Consider the following 17,099-nt stretch of genomic DNA (forward strand, 5'->3'; position numbering starts at 1 on the left):
TCACGAAAGCTTATGCTCAAATAAATTCGTTAGTCTCTAAGGTGCCACAAGTACTCCTTTTCTTTTTGCGAATACAGACTAACACGGCTGCTGCTCTGAAACCACCACTCCCGCAACTGACTTCCCCGCCCCCTTCCTTTACCCCCTATGACTGGACAGATGTTAACGGGCCATTTTACCCTGAATGGTCCCCTTCCTTGTCTCTTTAATAACCTGGGTAACTGGACACCATTAAATAGGCTTGAATAAAGACTGGGAGTGGATGGGCCATTACACAAACTAAAACCTACTTCCCCATGCTATTTTTCCGCCTACTGTTACTCACACCTTCTTGTCAATTGTTTGAAATGGGCCATCCTGATTATCACTACAAAAGTTTTTTTTCTCCTGATGATAGTCCACCTTAATTGATTAGTCTCGTTAGGATTGGTATGGCAACCCCTGTTTTTTCATTTTCTCCGTATATATCCTCCTACAGTATTTTCCACTGCATGCATCTGATGAAGTGGGTTTTAGCCCACGAAGGCTTATGCCCAAATAAATTTAGTTTCTAAGGTGCCACAAGTCCTCCTCGTTCTTTGTGCTGATACAGACTAACACGGCTACCACTCTGAAAACTGCACACCTTGTAACATGGGCAGTCAATAGGTGGACCGTAGGACAAATCCCGACTGTCAAATACTTTTGAACGGACCACAAAACCTTTTTACTTACTTATTAATTATTATCATCATCATCATCATTTTTATATTTGTATTATTTTCTCTGGAGTCTGGACCTTGAATATACCTTGAGCAAGAAGTGTGAACCTTGACAAAAAATAATTGATTACCCCTGCTTTGTATCCTTCAAAGTTGTCAAGACACACGTAAATACATTTGACATCCAGCAAGCCACGCTGAAAATGTCTTAGAGTGGACGCCATACTGTTTACCTGCTCTTTACATTATTCAGGATGATGTGCTTTATCCATCAGATTAAACTTTTTAGTAAGAAAATGCATAGGACAGATTTTATTAAAACTAATAGTTGAAAAGGGAAAATAAAGGTTAAAAATAAACTTTGTGGTTTTGTTTTAAATATAAGGTGGTTTTTTTAAGTAAGGATTTGAAAACATGAGTTGTAGTGATAGACTCAATTTATTTAGCTTAACAACGAGAAGGTTAAGGGGTGACTTGATTACAGTCTGTATGCATCTATATGCAGAACAAATATTTAATAATGGACTCTTAAATCTAGGACAGAATGGAGTAACACAATCCAACAACTGAAAGTTGAAATTAGACAGACACATTCAGGGTGGAACTAAGGAGTAAATTTTTATCGGTGAGAGTACTAAATCATTGGAACAATTTACCAAGTGTCGTAGGGGATTCTCCATCAGTGTATTTTAAAATCAAGATTGGATGTTTTTCTGATATGCTCTAGGAATTATTTTGGGAAAGTTCTATGGCCTGTGTTATACAGGAGGTCAGACCAGATGATCAAAATGGTCCCTTCTGGCCTTGGAATCTATGAATAAGTATAAAATCAAAAAGACAAAGCTTCAAGGTATGTATGTGGGCTAGCAGTCCCAATTCTGGGCTTCCTTACACTGTGACTGAGAGCAAAATTTGGTCCCACTGTCTGTGCTACAAAACAAAAGTTCAAAAGGGAACCATGGACAGAGTTATTTGTTTACAGGTAGATGAAATAATAGTAATAAAAAGCACCCACAACAATATAATATTCTTTACAAGAAATTTCAGTCTAATCTGTTTAAAAAACTTTATAACACTTCAGTTTCAACTATCCTCCAAAACATTGTCATCCAACCTATTATTTTTAATACTGTTCAAGTTGAATGGTCTCCAAAAAGTACAGCCCTTTCACATCACAACTTATTTCTGTTTCAATTTGCCATCTTAAGACTCCACAGTATTTTCTCTTTCATTCAGGATTTTACCTTGCAGTTTCACTGGGCTCATCTGTGGCATTCTTCAATAGAATATTTATGAGGTAACACTAAAACAATAAAATTAATTAGAATAAACACTTTTTTCCACAAACAGATTACTTCTCTATTAATTCAACTGTGTTAGACATCTAATTTGGACTGAGTCACAAGTGAAATAAATTTGGTAGTCTCAGTATACTCTTGTCAAAATATGATATGAAATAAATACCCCTTAGAAAAAGTGAGAGCCATATTGGTTGCAGCCAACATTTATAAAATTGGGTGGATGACTAAGTACCTACATTCAAACATCGGCATCCCAATTGAAGTCAGTTGATTTTCAGAATTGCTGAGCACCCACTGGTCTCATTGGGAGCGCTCAGCATGTCTGAAAAGTCAAAGTCACTTTTAATAGCTTAACTAGGGATTTATGGGATAGATACACAAAGAAATGTAGGTGTGGTGATGCTGAGTGTCTCCACACCTAACCTCTAGGTGCCTAGAAAATTGCTGGGATTCACAAAGCCTGAGTTCAGGCCTAGACTCCCTATACAATGAATAAGGAGAGACAGGTGACTCAGAATGGGGCTCACAAAAGCCAGCATGCTAGGCAGCTCCCCGCCCAAGCTACCCAATGGGAGATGCCAAGATGAGGGATGAGTCCTAAGCCCCTCCCCCTGAGGGAGCTTGGTGCATAAACCCAGTCTGGAAGGAGGCACCTCCCCATCTTCTTGGGATTATTAGATGCAAACCCTCTCTTGGCATAAGGCACCTATGCTGTTTTTGCAATAAGATGGGGATGAAAGGAGGTTCAGAGGAGGCGCTCCCTCCTAACTTTTAGCCCAGTGGTTAGGGTAATCTTGGTTCAAGCCCCACTCCACCTGAAGAGTAAATGGAATTTGAACAGGGATCTGCCATCTCTCAGGTGAGAGATCTGGGATATTCTTATGTGGTGCTCCCTCAGTGTCTCCTGTTGAAGCTGTTCCACTGTGGATAAATAATTTTAACAAGTCATTGGAGCAGGGGGACTAGATCCTGGGTCTCCCACCTCCAGTTGCTAACCCCCAGGCTACAGAGTCATTCTCATGTTTGCTCTCGCTCTCCCTCTCCCTCTGGCCCAACTATTCTTTCACTATTTATTCACAGTGGAACATCTTCAAAAGGAAAGACTGAAGTAGCCCCACATTAGAATATCCCATAGCCTAGGGCACTCACCTGAGAGGTTACAGGTACCTTTAAATCCCTTCTCTACCTCAGATGTAGGGGATTTGAACCAGAGGTCTCCCACAACACAGGTGAGTACTCTAAACACTGGGCTCAACGTTATAAGGAGGGTCCTCCCTCCCCCAGCCACTTTGTATAAAAGTCTGTCCATGGGGGCTCATTCTGGTAAGTGCGCTCAGAGATCTCCTACCATACTGGGCCTTGCAAGTTAATTAGGCGGAGAAATGCCCATCTTCTCACTGTTGGTACATTGCGCTGGGACTAGGCATCCAGATGCCTGGCATGGGGCTGCAGTGTGCACGAGCAGAGGCAGAAACAGACACACAGGGAACTTTTGCTGAAAAAATTTAGGCGCAGAGTGAATTTAGGTGTCTATACAGTGTTCAGAGGCAGCTGAGCAAGGGGGTTTGTGAAACCCAGTTTTGTCAGACTTTGTGAATTAGCAGGTAGGCACCTAAGCCCTTTTGTGAATCCAGCCCTAGGGTGTCTCAGTTCTAGCCAGACAAGTCTGAAAATTTTGGCCTACTTTATTTAGTTCAGAAAAGGACTCAACCCTAATTTGGTTCATTTTAATATTTCTCATAACTCTATCAAGCCCAATTCATATCTGGTGGAGAATGCAAGAATATCATACCAGGTGTCAAGGAGGGGGTGTGTGGGAGGGTGGTCTTAATCCTCTTCCCACCACCTGAAGTTACCTACTTGGCATTTGAAGATTCTCCTACATCTTTACCCAAATTCCCCAGTATATTACTGCGGTATGTATCTCATGGCTTTTGTGCAATCTTTACCTCTAGGGCTGACTTCAGTGTAAATTAACATTTTATCACTTGTTTAAAACAAGATGATTATTATTGAGGCCCCTATACTACAAAACATTATATCCATGTGTACAGTTACTCTCCTATGGAGTCCCATTGAAATTAATGCTCTAAGCAAACATATCAGAGCAAAACTGATTTCTCTCTCCAGTAAATGTACATTGTTTCATACTTTAATATAATATAAAAAATAAATATATGCCTCTGTGCATAGCCCAGTCCGTCAATGATGTACTTATATCTAAGGAACAGATACACTACATCATAATAAAAATAAATAGCTTTTTTATAAATTGAGATTAAAATGATTTGACTGACACAAATAAACAGCAGCTGATTTTAGCTAGTTCTCTCTCCTTTAAATGAAAAAATTAACTTCACCAGTTGAAACATTTACACTATATTTTAGTTCATTGCTAAACATGGTCTGTAAAATTAAGAAAGTATCACGTATCAATTAATGTATGATCATCTCTTTAATGCATGATAAAAATAATTAAATTATTTAACCAAATGTAAAACTTCACTAGATTAGATAAGGATTAACTAATATAATTTTACTTTACTTTGACATCTGCAGCTCCTGCGATGATTTCATCAGCTTCACTGATGGGTTGTAATAGAGGGATTTCTTGGTAGATATTTGGAAAGCAAACAAGAGAACCAAGAATGGTATGAGCTTCTGAGCGAGGGGCCTAAAGAAAAAAATACAAACATAATATATGTTATTTTTTCCAATAAGCTATAAAAAGGACATTTTAAAGAACGATGATACTGTGTAACATCATCAAAGAGACTCTAAGTTCTTTGTACTTGATCACATTTCTCTTCTGCTCTTTTTTTGCTGAATTTATACAATAAACTATACCCTCAATAGTAATCAGGCATTACTTTTGCATACTCAGCATAAAGTTTTGGTTTTATTATGATACATATTGTTCCTCCCATTGTTTCCTCCCATTTCCATTTTCAGATGGTCTTCAGGGTCAGTAGTTTGGCAAAAAGAGGCAAGCAACTGCTTCTGTAGGAGCTAGCTCTCTGACTGACTGCACTGACCACTCTTGGAAATTAGGCCATTACATCCTACCTCAGGGTTAAATTTTCATTGATCCTCATCTGTTGTTCATGCACAATGCTTTATTGCCAACTCTTCTGGATAATTCTGTAGCTTCACCATTCTGGGGCTTTCTGTGCTACTTGAAATATACGTGTAATACAGTAGAACCTTAGAGTTACAAACACCAGAGTTACGAACTGACCAGGCAACAACCACATACCTCATTTGGAACTGGAAGTACACAATGAAGCAGCAGCAGAGACCTCCCCCCCCACCTCCCCCCAAAAAAGCAAATACAGTACAGTATTAAACGTAAACTACTAAAAAAAAAATAGAGAAAGCAGCATTTTTCTTCTGCATAGTAAAATTTCAAAGCTGAACGAAGTCGATGTTCAGTTGTACACTTTTAAAAGAACAACCAGAATGTTTTGTTCAGAGTTACGAACATTTCATAGTTCTGAACAACCTCCATTCCCGAGGTGTTTGCAACTCTGAGGTTCTACTGTAATCAGAAACTACAAGATGTGCACTGTGCTTGCTGAACCGATAGAGACATTAATATCTTTGCTAGCTTTAATTATTTCTCTCAACCAAGTGATGTGGAAGTGCTCAAAATGCTAGATACTTTCATGCAGTATCATATTAATAGCAAATTGTGCACACATTATTATGCTGCATGCATTACAAATAAAATATTGCATTTAGTTTTACTCCATTAACTCCAAAACATGAGCCTCACCTTTTAAAAATGGACATTAACATACTGATCTAAAATGAAATCTTTTTTAAGATTTGGGGAGCCTAATTTTCATAAATAAATGCCTAAATAGGCTGTTCAAATCCCATATTTGGAAGCTTAAAACACACAGCTAAATATATAAATATCTGTTTTATGTGCCTATGTGCCGATTTGAGCATCTAATTGTAGAATTTGGATCCAATGTTTGAAAATTAGATTCACATGCACTGGATGCTAAAAAGGGACTATACAATTAAAAATTAGAAGCCTATTGATATACTTGGAATACCCAAGTAAACAGAGAAAGAAACAAATATCAGATTTATCTTTAAATACTTCAGTTTGAAATTTTGTGTTAAATATTCTTACTTTATCTCTCTCTAGATTAAGGGGTGCGGAAATTATTTACTAAATGTTTCTCTTAACCTAGTTATCTGATACATTTGGCATATATGTTGGCAGTTACTGATGTTTATAATTTGAGCTCAACCTATAAATTGATACACATTTACAATCTCTAAATCTAGCTATACCTACCCACCTATCTGACTGTAGGTTTTTAGGCAGTTCTCATCTACATGGTATCTCAGTGCCCTAACTGTAACTTCATTAAGAAGTCTGTGTCTTGGTCTGTGTCTGTGTCTCTTATTTTGGTTACTATAACCTCTCTCTTCTCCAGCAACTCTCCACTTATTACCTCTCTGCATTCCTCCCTCTTCAGGTGCTTAATTTATGTTACTCTCATGCACCTATGACCATATCAAATTCTCCCTGAAGCACTCCACTATTATAAATTTAAGTACTTTCCTTGGAAGGAGCCTGTGATACCTTGCTCCAAGTTTCTTTTTACACCCCATCTCTACTCTCTAGAGTCCTCCAAATCCTCCCCTAATTTTTCCACTCTGCTTCACACTCTTTCATGCTTGGAATGACTTGCCTAACAAATGCATCCTCTCCCTTCCTCCTCCAAGAGCTTCCTTAAAATCAGTTTCTTCTAGAAATCCTTCCTATCTTGTTTCTGCTCTCCAATTTCTTCACATCCATCCTCACTTCTGTTCAATTTATTCGCAATTTTTGCTGTGTCTTTGATTGTCAGTATTTCTGGTGTAATGTATTTTGTACGGTAGTGTAGATATTTATGGCACACTATAAAACAACTTTAATAATGTAGAAGACAATAATGCTTCTATTTGTTATGGGGTTTTTAATGCAAAATAATTTAATGTAAATATTCTTTAGATAAACTTTCTTTGCATTTGAACTGCAGTGTTACAGAACCAAATTTAAATCAAACTTGGTACAGGTTAGCAAAAATTGCTCTTAGGTCAGGGCAACCATGGAAAATGTTAGCCTACATTTTAGGTATTAATTTTGCTCTCTAATTTAATATTTCCATCTGTGGCCTGACCGAGAAAGTTCATACGCATGGGTATAATCCTGCACCCATGTGGAGCTTCCTTGATACTGGTGGCTCCAATCTCATGTATGAGCTTTCAGCACCAAGAGCTACGTGCTTTTATATCATGCCCATCATTGCAGTATCCAAGTGTCATAGTTATGGCTGCAAAAACCAATCAACCAAACCAACCAACCAACCTCCTCACATACTCACACAAGAGGTGTGCATGGGTCTTGTATGGAAATTCATCATTTACAGTAACACTGATAGCATGACACTAGAAGGAGAGCATAGAGCATACACTAGAGTAGACCATATAAAGAGACCAGGTATACCACAAAATGTTTCTTATGTAAAGCTCTATTCCAATTAAACTGTCCAAGAACATGAAGGGCAAATAGATATTTGTGCATTAAGTATGTTAATTAATTCTGCATATTTAGTAATCTTTCAAATAAAAATATTGCATAGCAAATATAAAATGGTTTGTGCCCTATAGGCGTTTTGTCAGAGGAAGGATTTAAAAAAATTTTTTTTTTTTACATATTTACATGGTGTTCTGCAGTACTTACTAGCTCTGCAAGCTTTTGATCAATAATCAGGTTGGTTAATTTTTGTGAGAACTCTACAAAATTGACATAAAGTAAACTAAAACTGATGGCTGTAAATCCAGGGATCACCAAAAAACTCAGGTTATGGATAGCTAGGGGCAAAATGTTTCCCCATTTGAATTCTGCTGAAAAAAAGAGCAGGTGATCTTTCTTCTTCCTTAACTCGTACTCTGTGCCTATGCAGCTAACATACCTCTACACAACAATCTAAAGTTACTGTGCATAAAAACATCAATCATTACACTAGTCACAAACACAGAGAAAGAATACCCTTGTTCTGATGTCCCATTCTTATGCACAAGTTCTTCTTGCTTTTGCAGGCTTGTCAGACCTTTAAACTTATTTTAGCCTACCAGTAATAGTTTTGTATTGTATTAAATTTTTTAAATTAGATTTGATGGTATCTGGTTCACATTGCTATTAACCCTTATAAAATGTAGGAAAATCTGCGTTTGTTATGAGAAAGCTTTGTGTTTTCAATATTAATTTCTTATAGAAAGCTAATGAGATTCTGAAACCCAAGTCTTGCTTTTAGTGTGTAAATGTGCTGCAATATTAGTGAGGATATGATTTCTCACACTTTGGCCTTTTGATGAAACACCTTTGCAATACTAGTATGTCACCTTATCCTACAATTTCACACATCAGCTGCCATGGTATCTGCCCTGAGAGCCCAGTTTCACATTGCACTAATGAGTCAACACCTGTTAGAGTAGAGAAATCTGAACCTTGTTAGCGACTGTGCACTCTCATGGGAACTTGGATGTTGAGCATTGTCATACTCACCTCCAACATGTCTGTACTAAGGATTCTGGCTGCAGCTGTGATGAAGTCTCCTATCAGCATTGTAAAACCAGGTAAACCCAAGAAGAAAAAGCAAGATGGGCAGTGTTTTATGATGGTATTTAAAATATCCTGAAAAGAAGGAAATGCTTTCTCAATTTTTATAGAAAAAAATATTTGAGAATATTTATCATTGTATTTTATAATGATGTTACTGGTAACAGAAATTAAGTGTTAATACTTGATATATAAAACATAAATATACATATAATTGAGCACCCCAAAATATTGATATGGTTTACTATTCTGTCCTTGAGACACACACTTCCTAGAATGGTTTCCAATTCTTACTCCCTTTGAGAAAAATTCATAGATTTCTTTATTTAGAAATACACTGAAAAGGAAAACTATTTATAAGATGATGTGTTGTATGTTTATTAGATGTACTAAAACATTCAACTGGTTCGGAAATTTATGATAAACTGATATACCGTCAGAAATGGGCCACAATCATTTTATTCAGGCTTCCATGGCTATGTAACATTAATGAAATTACACAAGCTATTGTCCTTGTTTCTGAATAGTTCAAGACAATAACCTACAGCCATTATTAAAACTTTAGTATGACTGCTTCATAGGAATGCACAAATATCAAAACAAAAAGTACCTGCGCGTAGCAAAGAGAAAGACAGAAACCGAGAAATCTTTGTTTAACTTTTACCAGAAGTCACAACTACCCATTACCATAATAAACTAGATGGGGTAAACATAATTTTTTCATTAATTATTTCATATGCTAAAGGGAAGTCTGCATTAATTTTAAGGGGTAGAACACCATCAAAAGCATTGCTGCCACACATATACATATTGCGCGCGCACACACTTTCTTGGAGTGAGAATGTTTTCATTCCTTTGCCTTCTGCTTAATTTTTTCACTGGCTGTCCTTATCAAGAAATGATCGCAACAATGTCTGAGTTGAAGTTCCAAATCTACAAAACTTGAGTGGGTTCAAAATGAGAGACAAAGTTTGCATAAACCCTGACTGCAATTATTATTTTTTCAGAAGAGTGAGGTAGTTGATTTCCACAGAAGTTCAAAACCATTCTCATTCCCACTAAAAAAGAAAACTTTTTCAAGAAAATGATTAGGTTCCCTCCCTTCCCCACAACTTTTTTAATGCACTAAAGGCAGCCCGACCTTATTTTAAATCGCAAAATATTCTTCCTGCTTGATTTTTAAATTAGAAATAAAGATTTGTCTACCTTGGAATAGTCCATCAGTAGCTAAAAAATTAGCAAGAATTTGACATCACAGGTATCAAGGAAGTGAAACTTGATTGATAATACAAATAATTTTATTCAAACTGCTTAAAACACTGTTTGGTTTTTTAAATCACTTATTTAAACAAAAACACCTGAGACAAAATCCCTTTGTTAAGGATTCAACATTTCCCTCCTTTCAATTAAGATCTGAGAAAGTTATCAATCCACATTAATTCTGAAATCTCCAGTTATCCTCAACAATGAAGACCAGATTTGACATTTCTGTGAAAATTGGTAGTTAAAAAAGCAAGTCTTCTTCTTATACATCATAAATAAGCAAAAAAGCATAAACTCAGTCTTTTCCCCACTTGCAGACCATTCTTTTAAATTACATCAGTAATTTTGCAAAACATAGAAATCTGAACAAAAACTATTTATTATTTCTCCTTTAAAATATTTACATTAGCATTCTGTGAAATGATAAACTAGCTTGTCTGTTATAAAATTAAGAGATCATTTTTAATTTTGGCATTGCAGAAGATAGTGTTTTCACCTCTCTGAATGACCACAATGCCACTCAAGTTAATGTTTAAACTAGTTTTAATCACTTCCTTTGATACATTTTAAAGTCAATATCAGTCAATGCAAACATTCTAAAAGACTGAGCAGATGGATGCTGCAGCTCATAAAGTGGGTGGTAAACTCATGCTCTGAGGGCAGAACAAAAGATCCACCCTTTTTTTCATAATTAAGGAGCTGATTAATACATTGGGCTCCTCACAACACACCTGTAATTACTAACAGAGATAGGTATTGTACTGTGCTCTGAATATCAGGCATCACGCTATACAGCAGCAGATGGGCATACACTTCTGCTGACATATGCTACAATAAAAAAAAATGCATGCAAACCTGGCTTAAAAGGTGGCAGAATGTAGCATATTTGATGACGAACACCACAAACAACTGCATTAACTTTGTCCTGCTTTCATTAATTCAATCTGTTCAAGCTAGATATTAAACCAAATCGTCAATTTTCGTTTTAAAATCTTTAAAAGTTGGCTGTGGAAACTACTGGGGGCAGGGCTCTGTATGGACAAAAGGTCTGTGAGCCTCCTGAGGAGGCTTCAAAGATTTAATAAACACTCAGTCTTTGGGTATTTATCCAAGCTGAACCTGAACCTTTAGGAGGATCACCATTTACTAATGTCTACTGCTAGCATGGTGTTGATTAGGTTAAAAAAGCACTCTGTACACATGATTATGAAGCTTTAACTTTGGTCCTTTTTACATCACCGTAAATAAGCAAAGGAAGAAACGAATATAAATGGAAGACAAAGCTGTAGGTGTGAGAATACAGTTGCAATAGAAAACAAGATGATGCAATTTAGCACCGGATATGTTTTTACACTGCATTTTTCTAAATAATGCAAGAATTTAGTTACAGATGCCACAATGTTTGCTGCTGAAGAAACATAGTAAAGTATCTTTTACAAATTTAAAAAAAAAAAAAAAAGAAAGGATTTTTTCCCCCCAAAGTAAGTCAGAAAACTTCTATAAAATTGTTTTGAGAAGACTGCTATTACAGTGGAGTGACCCTCAGCTTCTCTTTTTCACTATTCACACTCAGGATTTGCAATTTTACATAAGTCATGCTACTGGGTGATGTGGCAGGCTCACAGCTATTGGCACCAAAGTTATCTACGTACAATTGAGTAAAAGTCAGTTTACACTCAGTCTTTGACTTTATATCAGTTTCCACAGTCAAATTCTGATCTCAGTGATACCAGTGTAAATCCAGGATGATTCTATTGACTTGATTAACATTAATCCTGTTTTATATCACTATAAATAAAATCAGAATCTGAAAAAAAATAGGAAAAAGGCTTCTGCTTTACTTAAAATTAATACAAATAGTATAACCTTAAAAATGAAGTTTAATGACAAAGTTTGTCAAATTTTATCTCTTATTTCCTGATTAACACACTTTTGTGCATTATACACATCTAGTGATAAAAGCTAGATTTTATGTAGTAATACAGTAGGTTTGCAGCTTATCAAAAGAGTCAGATTTATGAGAAAGCAACCAAGTGAGAACATCTGTCCTTTATCCGTGATCTTGCAAAAATCAGGTAATTCAAACAGAGGCAAGTTGCTTCCTTCCCTTCCAAGCACGGTTCTATAAAAGTACACTGTATTCAGCAGCTTACAGCCTAGTAAATGAATCACTTTAATTGAATGCTATGTACACAGTAACTGGAAAAACACAAGCAATAAGAAAAACATATGGTGATGGCAACAGAAATTGGTTTACTCATTTTGTACAGTGTTGTTTCTTTACTTCTTTCATAATTGACCTTTAGAAGGATAAATGTGTAAAATAATTTTGGTTTATTATGGCTCCAAACCTTTCAACAATTACACAAAATGAAAAATCTAAAATGAAGTATTCATTCTGGAAGCATTTCCATTGTTTACATAATTGCACAGCTATAATTTAGTGTTCACGTTGTTATGGAAAAGTGAAAAAAAAAGAACCACTATGGACTATTTCAATTCCAAATGCTTAACCGTAGTGTCAAAAATGGAAAAAAAATCCTGTTTATGCCAGTCTAAAACGGATTAACCCTATAATTGATAACGTATTTCAATACAGAGTATTCTAGTAGTGAACAAACAACATCATATGGGTCATCACCATCCTCTGAGTATGTGAAAAAAATGTTTACGTAAGTTCACTGGAAGTTCAATTATAAAAATATTCTTCACTTAGTTTTTGCTCAGGCTATTGCAGATTATAGGTGTAACAAAATAGCTTGCCATCTGTCTTTATCAGGTTTCCCAACTGTCCCTCATCAGGAACAAGCTGGGTTTTTCACTGAAAGTTCACCTTGTTCTTCAATGAGTTATCACCAGGGACTGGAATTTACAAAAAGGAAAATATCCATCACAAATTTTTTTTAAAAGGAAAAAAAATACTTAAATATGCTGCTTTTTTAATTTCCCAGAAAAGATTTTTTGTCCTTTTCCTTTTTCAGAGTTTCAGTAGAGCTACTATAACGTTTGAATAGACAAAGGATAAACAGGCTGAAACACTTGATAAAGGAACCCTCACTATTCTAGCTACGATATCTTAGGTTTCTAAAACACTAATCTAGTTTCAACAAAAATGTATAAAGAATTTTAACTCACATGAAGCAAGATGATTATTTTGATAGAAGGTCACTAAAGTCTGTCACTAAAAAGTACTCTCAAAACAGTAATAGGTACTAAAATGTATATTTATCTGACAGAAGGGAATGATGTTAAAATTATATATGGACAATGCTTTGAAGCTGGTGACACAGAGCTGTCATCCTGAGGAAAAAAAAGAGTGCTTAATAAGGTAAATGAATGGAACTAGACACAGAGCCAGGGATGACTGGAGATGAAAATGGATAAAAACGTAAGATCATAAGAATGGCCATACTGGGTCAGACCAAAGATCTATCTAGCCAGTATCCTGTTTCCCGACAGTGGCCAATGCCAGGCCCCAGAGGTAATGAACAGAACAGGTAATAATCAAATGATCCATTCCCTGCCACCCATTCCCAGCTTCTGGATGGATCTTGGTGTCAGCCTGAAGGGTCAGGGGCATAAAGTAGGAGACTTCAGAGTTTGAAGTGAAGAAGAGTGAAGAGGTGGAAAGAAGAAGAGGGAGAGAAGAAATCAAGTTGGATGTTATTTATTCTGGACTTAAATTCCTGGGCAAAAAGGAGGAGGGAAGGGCAGGGATGTGGGTTTAAACAGTTGGGAAACAAAGGCACAGAAGAGACTGGTGAGGCCTTCAGCATAAGAATTGATTAGTAAAGAAAGGTGAAGTTATTTACCAAGGACAAGGGCAGAGATGAGAGGCAAGCAAGGTAATTTAACTTGTAGCATGTGACCATAGCTACCAGACTCAGTCCAGAGTTCCTTGTTTCTGTAACAGACAATTTGCGGCTGGAGGGGAGGAGCTATGGAAGGAGGAACGGATCCTACAAAGTTGATGTTATAGGAGCTCTTATTTCCTGACCTCTGAAGAAGGATTTGAAGTTTTACCAGGCATTGGTAGAGCAGCTTCATGGAATGGCTTTAAATGTAGCTTTGTGACTCTCTTTAATACTATACACATAATACCCATATGTCTGTACAGTAGTGTAAGATTTTACCGAAAAAAGGTGCACTCCTAAATGCTTATCTAGAAAACAACATTTGAGGAGAGAAGGGGAGGGGAGAAATTCATTATAATTTTGGATTCCTTCCAAGAGTTAACAAAATAATAGCAGAATATGAAAGTCTTATGAAGTTTGATGTTTTTATAAAACTAATAAACCTGTAAAAATGAATGTAATACACACAATGGCTTATGGTTTCTAAAATGCCTCAGAACTAAGGGTCCTCATCTGCAGCACTTCATTAGCCACATAAATATCTACAAAGAGTACTTTTTCCATGGAGAACAAAAGCAAAGCTGCTTGCTTATTGTGTCTTTAGAAAACAATGCTCTACCCAACTAATACTTGTTCCAGTAAACAGCACTAATAGTCTAAAAGTTCTACACTACTCCTCATTGCATTTATAAATAAGAACTTAATAGAAAAAGATATAAAAGCCCACAAGTACTTTTTTTTACTTCAAATCAATGGTAATACAAAATAGATAATTTAAATGGCTTCTATAACAGCCATCACATAAAATGCTTCATATTACAAATTACTAAGATGCCTAGCTAAATCAAACTGACATCTCTCCATACACATTGTTTCTACAGAAGCTTGCTACATAACTACTGTGTTATTTCCTTGCCACAAGTACCAAAAGCATATTCAAAATATGTTAAAAAACCGTTCTCTCACATCTAAATACGCAGACTATATTTATTGACATACATGGCATAAATAATTTGTATGAATAATGTAAATTCACTTTTTCTAAGCCTGGTCTGGTCACACTTGTTATTAAAATGAAAAGAAGAAATGAAGTGAAAATCTATCCCTTAACTTTTCAGTCTTCAGCTGTGCAGCAATTTGTTGGCTTACACTTTCTATATGAAGGAACAAATCCAATCTCTCTGTATTGAAATTTAATCACCAAGTACATCTTTTAACTCAGCAGGGCTTCTTTAGGTTTTAGTTTTACTCTTAAGTTCATGGAAGTAAAACATGGTGCAACTGCAATGCCTTTCCGTTATTCTAAAACTGCAGTTATCACTGAGCATTTCTAGAATCCTGTTCTTTAAGAATATTCTCTAATATATTTTCTATCTTAAAATCCCAGCTCCAAAATGGACTGCTCAGTTACATTGAGACTGCAGCCATGAAATCTAATTGTTACACTTCCACATTTTTTATGAAATTAAAGCTCAAAGTTTGGAATGTTATCTAACCCATTTAACCACATCTCAAACATTCTCTTTTGCCCAGTGGGCATGTATTGTATGGCGTATGTTATCAAGACATTATACTGAATATATTAATTTATTTGTATAGTTGTGGCAGGAGGCGGAGAATCTCTGAGGGAAACTGACACCAAATCAGGTCGGGGTTCTTTAAAAGAATCTCTCCTTTCAAGTTTAAAAAGAAAAGACTTTAAATCTACACAGTGAAGTGACCCTGCCCAAAAAAAGCACAGGTTTTTGAAGAAGAAAATCCAGAGGGACAGTTTCAAATGGCAGCTAGGCACCCAGTTCACCCTAAAAGCCCTCCTCAAACTAGATGGTGCAGCTCTTGCCATAATAGCAAGAAATGAGCCATGAAACCTGTGAAGATTTGGTTAAAGAACAAAAAATCATCAAAAAGATGGAAATGCTTATTCAATGCAGATCTGGAGTTATCCAGACCTCTTCTGTCTGGAAATTTGAAAAGAACTGATCCAGTCATAAGATTTCTAGTATTTCTGGTTTCAGATGACACCAGGAAATTACAAAGCTGTATGACGTATGTCTTTATTAAGGTTTCTGAAATAATAAAAAATGATTTCTTACCACAGTAAATATAGGTCTTTGAATATACAGAGGCAACATTCTCAAACATGTTGTAGGATCTATACTCTTTTTTGATCCATTCTCTGACCTTTTGGAAGACTTGTGTGCTCCAGTGCTTTGGGAACCATCTAGAAAGCCAAACCGATTGAAGCTACAGGTATATCCTCCAGTGGCATTGAACTTTTGAAGCTGAAATCATAAACAGGCCATGCAGCACCAATCACATCAGACCCTTTTGCAAAACCCTTATGGCAACAGAAGATGGCGGGAAGGTGGTTGGGTAGTGTGAATATGCAGAGGCAAAATTTTCAAAGAAAGTTATTATGGTAATAATTTTTCCTTCTCTGTAGGGCCTCTACATATTCCTACTTGGGGAAGACTAGTGAACAGTAGAATCCCCAAGTGCTAATAAATAAGCAAGCAAGAATAGATGTAGATGTCAAGTTGAGAAAGCTAGGCTGCGTGAACCAGTGTACTGAACTCCAGGTAGGAGTCCTAAGCTCTAAGACCAAGAGTTACAGACTTCCTTGCTAAAGCATAACATGTCTCAAAAGACATCCTAGTCTATTTAGACAATTGTTGCGTGTAAACAGTATTCAGGTTATACTAAAGGCTACAAAAAGTTTAAATCCCTTAATCCTACCCAAATAGCTCAAAGCCCTCTTGAAATCTAGCCTGTGCTACCTAATTTTCCCCCAAACAAGAATGAGGTTGTGGGAAGAACACCAGAAGAAAAATGGTCTAACTAAGGTGGAAATCACACACCATTTTCAGTATAAATTTGGGCTGAAGACATGGAACCTGCATGATACCATGAAAGGAGGATTATAAATTTATAAGCCTATAGTGCACAGTTCTTCCAGATGTAATTGCAATTAAAAAGCACTGGGACAGAGTCATAGTTGGAGCAAATTGGCATAGCTGTACTGAAGACACTGGAATGGGATCTCTGACCTTTTGGAAGAGTTTAAACAGATATTTCAGGTGACTAAAACCCGTACAGCCATACACTGGCAGAAGATTGCTTGTTCAGTGTGATAGATGCACCCTGAAAGAGAAGAGGCAGCTGCTGACAACAGAACAAAATAAATTATACAAACACAGACCATGGAGACTGACTTCTCTGGTGTACATAGAGAAAAAAATGACTTCACTTCTCGTAACATTTAAGGATTGGTGACTTTCTGGACTGCAGTAGACTCATGTGGAATCTCCTAAAGAACATGTCATGTGAGAATCAGACAATGTCCTATGTTCTAGCT

At 36.4% G+C, this 17,099-nt stretch overlaps 1 protein-coding gene across 5 annotated transcripts in view; it reads right to left on the bottom strand.

Annotated features, from left to right (window-relative positions):
* RALGAPA2 (Ral GTPase activating protein catalytic subunit alpha 2) overlaps window positions 1-17,099 on the bottom strand; it is a 298,342-nt gene that overhangs the window by 153,543 nt on the left and 127,700 nt on the right. For all 5 annotated transcript variants that reach the window (XM_038398015.2, XM_038398014.2, XM_043512164.1 and 2 more), the window contains 3 exons: window positions 8,574-8,702; window positions 4,548-4,676; window positions 1,946-2,004 (listed from right to left, as the gene is read on the bottom strand). In XM_038398015.2, the coding sequence (XP_038253943.1) occupies window positions 1,946-2,004; window positions 4,548-4,676; window positions 8,574-8,702 (317 nt within the window). The remainder of the gene's footprint in view (window positions 1-1,945; window positions 2,005-4,547; window positions 4,677-8,573; window positions 8,703-17,099) is intronic.

Source organism: Dermochelys coriacea, chromosome 3, assembly GCF_009764565.3.
Source record: "Dermochelys coriacea isolate rDerCor1 chromosome 3, rDerCor1.pri.v4, whole genome shotgun sequence".
Classification (NCBI taxonomy): domain Eukaryota; kingdom Metazoa; phylum Chordata; order Testudines; family Dermochelyidae; genus Dermochelys; species Dermochelys coriacea.